The 11,473-nt window shown below is 50.7% G+C and overlaps 1 protein-coding gene across 2 annotated transcripts; it reads left to right on the top strand.

The window, feature by feature from the left end:
* The first annotated feature begins 488 nt into the window (after window positions 1-488).
* LOC137379280 (C-C motif chemokine 7-like) lies at window positions 489-5,937 on the top strand. 2 transcript variants are annotated; one of them, XM_068050009.1, is made up of 4 exons: window positions 489-574; window positions 757-880; window positions 1,054-1,177; window positions 5,912-5,937. In XM_068050009.1, exons 1-3 carry the CDS (start codon window positions 505-507, stop codon window positions 1,151-1,153), a joined length of 294 nt encoding a protein of 97 aa, XP_067906110.1. In that variant the 5' UTR covers window positions 489-504; the 3' UTR covers window positions 1,154-1,177; window positions 5,912-5,937. The 2 variants fall into 2 exon arrangements, with proteins under 2 accessions (XP_067906110.1, XP_067906109.1); XM_068050008.1 differs by lacking the exon at window positions 5,912-5,937 and having other exon boundaries at window positions 1,054-2,219.
* Window positions 5,938-11,473: the final 5,536 nt, after the last annotated feature.

Below are 11,473 nucleotides of genomic sequence, written 5' to 3'. Positions count from 1 at the left end.
TTCCAGCATTTCTTGTTTTTATTAGCGAAGTAATTCATCTTGGTCACTCTCACCTCTGATTACTCTGAAGAGGTTAGAGAGTTAAACCAATTTCCCTGCAAAACCCTTGCTATTTCTCATTCTGTTGACGACCAGCTATTGTTAATGTGTACTCTTGGTCTTCTATTTCTCCTTTCCTCTTTGTCTCCCACATCTTTTATAATCCAATAGTCTTTCCCATTATTTCCCCCTATCATTATCATTTGCTTTGAGTCTCAGTCTGTCACTGACAGTTCCAGATTAAATTAGAACTAACTGCTCTGATATGGTCATAAAGTCTGTCTCTCCACAAAAATCCCCCAATGGGTTTTGGGGGGGGGGTGGAAATTGGCATTTCTGAGAACCTCAGAAATAGTGCTGATGACATCAGCAGTTTGAGCTCAGTTTCCTGTATAAATGGAGCAGTAAAAAGGTGCGAGTGAGTCAGGTTCAGACACCCGACCCCTGCTCTCGGACTCACCCACAATGAAGCTGGTCCTGGCAATCCTGATTCTCGTTCTCACCATCAGCATCTGCTCTCAGCAAGTCTCTGCAGGTCAGTTCGTCACTCCTTCATTCATTCATTCACTTTCTCACTCTTTCATCCACTCTGTGTTTTCCAAGTGTTTTGTGCAGTGCAAGTGTGATTCTGGAACTGACACATTGTATATAGATGCTGTGACAGTTTGTGAGGGGCAGCCTTTAATACCCACTAATTGGTCCATCTCTTCATTTCAGCTCCCACTATTCCTGTGGGCACTCTATGCTGTGAGCGCTACATCAGAGGACCATTGCCACTAACTCGCCTCGTGGGCTACATAATAGTTCACAGCACTTTTTATTGTTCCCGAGCTGCTGTGATGTGAGTATTGTTTACCAAACACTCTCTGCTCTCTCAAACTACTTCTCTGTGTAATGCTGACTGCTGTTCTGACACTGTGATTGGTTGCTGGATAAATCCACTCTTTCTCGATTATAAACCTTCCTCAGATCCACAATGACCCACCACAAAAATCTGACCTTTCCATTTCACAGATTTAAGACTGTAAAGGATCGTCTGGTATGTGCCGACCCGAAGCATCAATGGGTCCAGGAGCGAGTGAGGGATCTGCAAGAGAAAGTCCAGCACGCCTAAACGGAGAACACAAGTATGGCCCAGGTGGAGACTCCCATTATATCATTATGCTTTTAATAATCCCTGTAATGATTAGAATTGCTTTTCTGTAGACAGCCTCTGTTGGAGATCACACACTGCCTGTGTCACTGACAGTTTTGTTCTGAGTTGAGACATCATGTATTTTAACCAACTGATTGTCCTGATAGACAGTAGAACCATACAGAGCTCGCCAACACATTCTCCCCCAGACACTGTGCACAGCACCTGAAAGGACTGAAATTAGCTCAAGTGAACCAGACAACTCCGTCACTGAACAGTAACATTGCATTTGACACATAGCTGAACTTATGCTGAACTTATCCTTTTAAACCAGCTTTCTCTGCAAGTAACTGAAACACAAGCTCAGTTATATGTGTAGAAACATTGCTTCTCCTCTGTTGGCCAGCTGGCTGGGACTGCTCTTACCTGGTTCCGCTCTTATCTAGCCAAAGAACCTCCTGGGAAGGCTGGTCTTCTTGCACCCACACTGTTACCTCTGGAGCCCTCCTATTTCTCATCTACATGCTGCCCCTCGGTGACATAAGAACATAAGAAATAGGAGCAGGAGTAGACCATTCAGCCCCACCAATCAATAAGATCAAGGCTGATGTGCCCCAGACCTCAACTCCTCTTTCACACCAGCTCCTCATAGCCCTCACTTCCCCGATATTACAAAATATCATCAAATAACACCATCCAAAGCATCAGTTTGCGCAGAAACACACGACCCCCAGCTCTGCCTCACCACCACCTCTCTCAACCCTGTCACAGTCTCGAAAGTATCAGACAGTTTATCTGATGTTCAGTACAGTATGAGCAGAAATATCCTCGGATTAAATGTTGGGAAAACTGAAGTCATTATCTTTGGTCCCCACTCCAAACTCCATTCCCAAGTTACTGACTCCATCCCTCTCCCTGGAACTGTTATTTGGCTCTGAGCTAATCTTCCAACCCATATCCTCTCCTCGCTAAGACATCCTATTTCCAACTATAACATCCACCTACAGCATCCACCTCTAACATCCACCTCTAACATCCACCTCTAACATCCACCTATAACATCCACCTCTAACATCCACCTCTAACATCCACCTCTAACATCCACCTCTAACATCCACCTACAACATCCACCTCTAACATCCACCTCTAACATCCACCTACAACATCCACCTCTAACATCCACCTATAACATCCACCTCTAACATCCACCTACAACATCCACCTCTAACATCCACCTATAACATCCACCTCTAACATCCACCTCTAACATCCACCTACAACATCCACCTACAACATCCACCTCTAACATCCACCTAAAACATCCACCTACAACATCCACCTACAACATCCACCTCTAACATCCACCTATAACATCCACCTCTAACATCCACCTCTAACATCCACCTACAACATCCACCTACAACATCCACCTCTAACATCCACCTAAAACATCCACCTACAACATCCACCTACAACATCCACCTACAACATCCACCTACAACATCCACCTCTAACATCCACCTCTAACATCCACCTATAACATCCACCTCTAACATCCACCTCTAACATCCACCTCTAACATCCACCTATAACATCCACCTCTAACATCCACCTATAACATCCACCTACAACATCCACCTCTAACATCCACCTCTAACATCCACCTATAACATCCACCTACAACATCCACCTCTAACATCCACCTATAACATCCACCTACAACATCCACCTCTAACATCCACCTATAACATCCACCTACAACATCCACCTCTAACATCCACCTATAACATCCACCTACAACATCCACCTCTAACATCCACCTATAACATCCACCTCTAACATCCACCTCTAACATCCACCTCTAACATCCACCTATAACATCCACCTACAACATCCACCTCTAACATCCACCTATAACATCCACCTACAACATCCACCTCTAACATCCACCTATAACATCCACCTCTAACATCCACCTCTAACATCCACCTCTAACATCCACCTATAACATCCACCTACAACATCCACCTCTAACATCCACCTATAACATCCACCTACAACATCCACCTCTAACATCCACCTATAACATCCACCTCTAACATCCACCTATAACATCCACCTCTAACATCCACCTATAACATCCACCTCTAACATCCACCTATAACATCCACCTACAACATCCACCTCTAACATCCACCTATAACATCCACCTACAACATCCACCTCTAACATCCACCTATAACATCCACCTCTAACATCCACCTATAACATCCACCTCTAACATCCACCTCTAACATCCACCTATAACATCCACCTCTAACATCCACCTATAACATCCACCTCTAACATCCACCTACAACATCCACCTCTAACATCCAGCTATAACTTCCACCTACAACATCCACCTCTAACATCCACCTACAACATCCACCTACAACATCCACCTCTAACATCCACCTATAACATCCACCTACAACATCCACCTCTAACATCCACCTATAACATCCACCTCTAACATCCACCTCTAACATCCACCTCTAACATCCACCTATAACATCCACCTACAACATCCACCTCTAACATCCACCTATAACATCCACCTACAACATCCACCTCTAACATCCACCTATAACATCCACCTCTAACATCCACCTATAACATCCACCTCTAACATCCACCTATAACATCCACCTCTAACATCCACCTATAACATCCACCTACAACATCCACCTCTAACATCCACCTATAACATCCACCTACAACATCCACCTCTAACATCCACCTATAACATCCACCTCTAACATCCACCTATAACATCCACCTCTAACATCCACCTCTAACATCCACCTATAACATCCACCTCTAACATCCACCTATAACATCCACCTCTAACATCCACCTACAACATCCACCTCTAACATCCAGCTATAACTTCCACCTACAACATCCACCTCTAACATCCACCTACAACATCCACCTACAACATCCACCTCTAACATCCACCTCTAACATCCACCTCTAACATCCACCTCTAACATCCACCTCTAACATCCACCTCTAACATCCACCTATAACATCCACCTACAACATCCACCTCTAACATCCACCTCTAACATCCACCTATAACATCCACCTCTAACATCCACCTAAAACATCCACCTACAACATCCACCTACAACATCCACCTCTAACATCCACCTATAACATCCACCTCTAACATCCACCTCTAACATCCACCTACAACATCCACCTACAACATCCACCTCTAACATCCACCTAAATCATCCACCTACAACATCCACCTACAACATCCACCTACAACATCCACCTACAACATCCACCTCTAACATCCACCTCTAACATCCACCTATAACATCCACCTCTAACATCCACCTCTAACATCCACCTCTAACATCCACCTATAACATCCACCTCTAACATCCACCTATAACATCCACCTACAACATCCACCTCTAACATCCACCTCTAACATCCACCTATAACATCCACCTACAACATCCACCTCTAACATCCACCTATAACATCCACCTACAACATCCACCTCTAACATCCACCTATAACATCCACCTACAACATCCACCTCTAACATCCACCTATAACATCCACCTACAACATCCACCTCTAACATCCACCTATAACATCCACCTCTAACATCCACCTCTAACATCCACCTCTAACATCCACCTATAACATCCACCTACAACATCCACCTCTAACATCCACCTATAACATCCACCTACAACATCCACCTCTAACATCCACCTATAACATCCACCTCTAACATCCACCTCTAACATCCACCTCTAACATCCACCTATAACATCCACCTACAACATCCACCTCTAACATCCACCTATAACATCCACCTACAACATCCACCTCTAACATCCACCTATAACATCCACCTCTAACATCCACCTATAACATCCACCTCTAACATCCACCTCTAACATCCACCTATAACATCCACCTCTAACATCCACCTATAACATCCACCTCTAACATCCACCTATAACATCCACCTACAACATCCACCTCTAACATCCACCTATAACATCCACCTACAACATCCACCTCTAACATCCACCTATAACATCCACCTCTAACATCCACCTATAACATCCACCTCTAACATCCACCTCTAACATCCACCTATAACATCCACCTCTAACATCCACCTATAACATCCACCTCTAACATCCACCTACAACATCCACCTCTAACATCCACCTATAACTTCCACCTACAACATCCACCTCTAACATCCACCTACAACATCCACCTACAACATCCACCTCTAACATCCACCTCTAACATCCACCTCTAACATCCACCTCTAACATCCACCTCTAACATCCACCTCTAACATCCACCTATAACATCCACCTACAACATCCACCTCTAACATCCACCTCTAACATCCACCTATAACATCCACCTCTAACATCCACCTACAACATCCACCTCTAACATCCACCTCTAACATCCACCTACAACATCCACCTCTAACATCCACCTCTAACATCGCCCAACTCTGCCCCTGCCTCAGCTCAACTGCTGCTAAAAACCCAGCTCTTTGCCCGAGCTTTTGGTTACCTGCTGTAACATCTCCTAATGTGGCTCAATGTCAGATTTGCTTTGAAAACACTGCTCTGAAGCACCTTATGATGTTTCACTATGTTAAAGATGCTTCATAAATACAACTTTTTGTTGTAGGAGCAAAATTGAGAAGAATTAACCCCTAGACAGCTCTTCCTGGATGACCAGTTCTGTTTTCAGCTTATTCATTGACACTGCAAACACAAATGCAGTGAATACCATGATGGTCAAGTTAATCTTACAGTGATAGACCTGCACAAGCCTGGTGACTAGACTGGTATCCCTGATCAATGGGATCACCCAGATTATTCAAAGGTTTCGACTAAGTTAATAGTTTTCGAAGGAGCTTCCCTCCCTCGCTTCACCTCACAACCTGCTGCTCCCACTCTCAGCACCTTGGCACTTTGGAGCAGACAATAATAGGAAATGGGCAAACACATTCTTTCCCAGCTCTGCTGCACCATCGTACTATCGACATCAGGGATCAGACTAAAACTCCTCTTTAAAGTATACAACTTATCTCCAATTAAAAATGTTTATTAAATGTTAATATTTATCCTTGACTGTACTGTATACTGCCAGTGTGAAGCTCTGTACACAGCCTCAAATAAACAGCCTCATTCAAATAAAATCACTCTGCTTCATATTTCTGCTGAAGTGCAGTCCAAATGTTGTATGCAGGGCCCAGGCAATCAGGGAGGACGGACCCTCCCCGACGGCCCGCAGCCTGGACCTCAAAATTGCCACCTTGGCCATCCAAGAAGCAGACCATCGAGGAGATCCTCCTCCTGGCCCACGCCCCTCCGCGCCGGGTGCCCAAAGATCAGGAGCATGGGGCTAAAGTGCAGTCAAAGCTTGAGGAGCAGCCCCTTCAAATACTCAAAGAGGGGCTGCAACCTCGCACACTCCAAATATACATGGAGCACGGACTCGTTCAGGCCGCAGAAAGTACAGGCGGCCTGGGAGCCGGGAACCTACTTAAATGTTGATTGCACGGGACTGCCCTGTGCAGCACCCTCCACCCCAGGTCCCCGATGGAAAGGGGGAGGACTCCCACAGAAAGAGACCTCCACCAGGGATTCCCCTCGCCACCAGATATCAACACGGACCGCCACAGCGTGTCCGGGCAGCAGCTGAAGGCGAGGAAGTAGAGAGTGTGCAGGAGCAGCCCATACAGGAAACCCCTCCGTGCCATGTGGAAGGGTATGGAGGGCATTTCCGAGAGGCAGCTCCGGTTGTGCAGGACCGGCTCCCGAGGAGGGTTTCGGGGTCTGGGTCCAATGAGCAGTTCCAGCCAAGCGGGGGTCAGCTCGGCCGGGAATGCTCCGCACTCCCGTGCTCCCTCATCACCAGCAGTGAGGGGCGTTCTCGGGGCTTCGGCTACTCCTCCACCCATTGGTTGAACCCCAGAGCCAGCGACCCATGCAGCCGAGGCGCTCTCCTCCGCCGGTGGGGGAGCGACCTGATTGGTGTCAACCACAATCCAGACTCTGAAAAGATCCTGGTAAAAATCAGGCAACTCCCTCAGAGAGACGCAGCTAATCTTCTCTGCCAAGAACTACGTGTCGTCTTGCAGGCCGTGCCCCTGGAAAAAATACGCCACCAGTGCACACCATCTGGGAGGACGCTCGACGTACAGGTATCTCTGCAGGATCCGAAAGCGGAGAGTCGCAGCCTGGGTGCGGACGCACACCAGCGACTGGCCGCCCTCCTCAATCGGGTGACTCAGGACCGTGACAGAGACCCAGTGTTTCCTCTTGCCCCAGAAGAAATCAATAAGCTTCTTCTGGATCTTGGTGGCGAATGCCGGGGGCGGGGCCAAAGTGACCAACCGGTACCACAGCATGGAGGCCACCAGTTGGTTTATGACCAGCGCTCGGCCCCTGTAGGAAAGCACTCGGAGCAGTCCTGTCCAGCGCCCCAGCCGAGTGGTGACTTTCGCCTCCAACTCCTGCCAGTTTGCCGGCCAGTCTTCCTCAGCGGGGCTAAGGTGAACTCCCAGATAGAGGAGGTGCATGGTGTTCCACGCGAAAGGTGTCAACTCCTCCGGCATGGAGTCCACCCGCCACTGACCCACCAAGAGACCGGAACATTTCTCCCAATTGATCCTTGCGGAGGACGCAGCAGAAAAGGTTTGCTAGCAGTCGCGTATCCTCCGCAAGTAAACGGGATCTGTGACGGTAAGGAGCACGTCATCGGCGTAAGCAGCTGGTATATAATTGGCCGGACATGGGACATGGGACATCCCTGACACACTCCTCTCCCAAAGCGAAGGGACGCCGTCAAGGACCCGTTAACTTTAACCAGACACTCTGCGGCAGTGTAAAGTAGTTGGACCTGGGCCACGAAATCCAGCCCGAGTCCGAATGTGCACAGAATCCCAAAAAGATATTAGTGATCCACCCTGTCGAACACCATCTCCTGATTGAGGGAGAGAAAGGTGATGGACAGACCAGTCCTCTGGGAAAGATAGATCAGGTCCCGGACCAGGTGGATGTTGTCCTGGATGGACTGGCCCGGGACCGTGTAGGACTGGTCGGGGTGGATCATATGGGCCAGCATGGAGCCCAGGCGGATAGACATAGCCCGGGCAAAGATCTTATAATGCACGATGAGGAGAGAGACTGGACACCAGTTCTTAAGCAGGCGGAGAACGCCCCTCTTCGGAAGCAGGATGATGAACGCCCTGTGCCAAGAGAGGGGCATCTCCCCGGTCGCCAGGCTTTCCCCCAGGACCCGTGCATAATAGTCCCCCAGGACGTGCCAGAACGCCCTGAGGAACGCCACGGTCAGCCCGTCCATCCCCGGGGATTTGCCCCTCGAGAGCTGGTGGAGGGCGCCGGTCAGCTCCGCCAACGTGAGCGGAAACTTCAATCCTTCAGTGCCCTTCGTGCTGACCTGCGGCAGGTCCTCCCATAAAACTCTGCGCGTGTCCTCGCTGGACAGATCCGGAGAGAACAACGCACTGTAATAAGTACGGACCAGGAGGCTCATTCCCTCCAAATCGGTGATGGAGGATCCGTCATCGGCCAGCAGCTCGACGAGCTGCTTACGGAACCCCCGCCATTTTTCCAGCGAGTAGAAGAAAGGTGAGGCGTGGTCCTAATCTTCCAGGATCTGGATCCGCGAACTCACGTATGCGCCTCGGGACCCTATGAGCTGCAGGTCCCTCAGCGCGCCCTTCTTCTCTTTGTACGCCTGCCACAGGGCTGGGTCCGCGACGGCATGACCGAGGCGGGACTCCAAGTTGAGCACCTCCCTCTCTAGGCTCCCGATCTCGGCTTCCCGCCTCTTGGTTGAACCCTTCGTTTACTCCCGGCAAAAGACATGGTTGTGAGTCTTGCCCACATCCCACCATCGCCTCAAGGAGGGGAAGCCCCCTGCTTCCTTTCCCAGTCGGCCCAGAATTGACGGAACGAGTCCCAGAATCGTTCGTCCTCCAGCAGCCAGTTGTTAAAATGCCAGTATGCGGACCCTGCCCGCGTGCAGAGCGGAGTGAACTCCGCCTGCACCAGGTGGTGGTCCGAGCACAGCACCAGCCACATGGAGGCCACCGAGACGCGGGAGACGTATGCCTGCGAAAAGTACAGGCGGTCAATTCGGGACCCTCCTCCTCCAGACCTCCATTTAAAGGCGTTGGAGTCAGGATGGAGATTCCGCCAGACGTCCACCAAGTTGAGGGAGCTGATCAGTCCCCTCAACTTCTCCACCGACGCCTGGCTGTGCTGAGGACCGGAGTGATCCCCCACCTCGAGGGTACAATTAAAATCCCCCACCCCCACCGGAGGATGATGCACTGGCTGCCATCAATACAGCTCAAGAGAACGGACAGTTTTTCAAAGAAGCACGTTTGCAACGCTCCGTTCCTGGGTACGTACACGTTCACAAGACAAAGCAGCACACTACCCAGGCAAACGGCGAGGTGGAGCAAGCAGCCTGGCACAAGCTCCTTGACCCCCAAGATCTGCGGCTCAAAATTTGGGGCCAACAAGATAGCCAGCCAACGAGAAATAGGGGTGAGGTGACTCATGTAGACCCTACCCTGCCACTCCAGGAGCCAGGTGGCTTCGTCTCCCGGAACAGTGTGGGTTTCCTGCAGAAAGCTCACCGCGTATCTCCCTTAACTGAGGACTGAGAGATTGTGAAATCTGCGGTGAGACCCCCTGCTGCCGTTGATGTTGAGGCTGGCTATGATTCTCTTCACGTCAAAAGTACTCAGAAACCCATCGCCAACACCTCACTATGAGGAGGGAGTGGAGGTGCACCTGGCCTTCCACTCCCCCAGCAACCCATTGAGGAACGCTTCAAACCGGCGCATCTCAACCAGTTTCATACCCACACCCTTCCCCGTCTTCTTGAGGGCAGCACGGACAGACTGGATAACTAGCGCCAGATTCGAACATCGGCTGAGGGTCAGCTGAACTTTATTGCGGCAACCCCTGCATGCTGCGAGGAAGTCCAGAGTTCCGCCGTGGGGATGAGAGGAGACTCAGTGGGAGGCACAAGGAAGTCCACCGCCTCACTGGCAATGGAATCAAGATCATGCTCTGTGCCTCACATTGAGCCCCCATCCTCCTCCGGGTCGTCACCACCAGCGGCCGACACACCCACCACACACTGTGGGGCAGGGGTCCCGGCTGTGGCAGCTGGTCCCGCCTCCATCACTATCCCACTACCAGGATCGATGGCTGAGGAGTCCTCTCTGGGTTCTTGAATGGAACTGGAGCTTATGGGCGCCAGCAGTTCAGGACCCTCCTCCACCTCTGTCCCCAGGCCAATGAGAGGCCCAGAGGAGATGGTCGTTCCCAACTCCAGAAATCCAGTCGGAGCCGGGACCAGAGGCAGAGAGAGGAGGCCGTCTCCTGCCCCGCCAATGCCCACAGACCCCGCAGATGGGGAATTACACAAACTGCCTTCTGGGTCGGGCAAATCCTGGGCAGCAGCTTTAGGCTGCCGAGAGGGTTGACCCTCACAGGGCTCGCCCCCACCCAGGACACCCGACCCAATGGCAGATGGAATATTTTCACCTGGAGGGTCCACAGGCTCCCCCACCATGAAGTGGGCCCCCATCTGAGCAGTTGCTGAGATCACAGGGGCATCTCCCCCACCCACCACTTCCGTTCTGAGGGACAACAGGTACCCACCCAGGTCTTGAAGCCCTCAAGGTGCTGGTGACAGGGGGAGCCTGAGGACCCACGCCAGGAGATGGGCCCTGAAACTCACTGCCCTCTTCAGAGGATGGTCATCTCCTCCTCTTATTGCGGGAGGGGCGCAGAGGCTCAGAGACCTCCATCCCAGCAGACGCCTCTGCTTCTCCTTCCGCACCCACTTGCCCAGGATTCTTGGGCCCGAGCTCATCCACGGAGCAGGTGGGCTCCCCTGGATCAGGGTCCGCACCTTCAGGTGTTTGGTTTTGCGCCGTGCCTTCCTTCTACACAGACGGGTCTCCACCTCCTCACCAGAGGCCATGAAGACCACAGCCTCTGGAACTGCCTGAGCGGTGTCTGATCAAGGTATGGGAGGAGGTGCGGCGACGCCACACTGGGCCGCCGAACATGCCCCATCCCCTTGCAGGCGTGGCACCGCGCCCCATCCGAGGTCCAGAAGACACGGTAGGCCGCCCCCTGGAACTCCACATTGAAGTGGTCCTCCAAGACCTCCTCCCGCGCCAGCTGCACA

This window comes from Heterodontus francisci, chromosome 17 (genome assembly GCF_036365525.1).
Source record: "Heterodontus francisci isolate sHetFra1 chromosome 17, sHetFra1.hap1, whole genome shotgun sequence".
In the NCBI taxonomy this organism is placed as follows: Eukaryota; Metazoa; Chordata; class Chondrichthyes; order Heterodontiformes; family Heterodontidae; genus Heterodontus; species Heterodontus francisci.
This window is presented reverse-complemented; position numbering and strand designations above follow the sequence as displayed.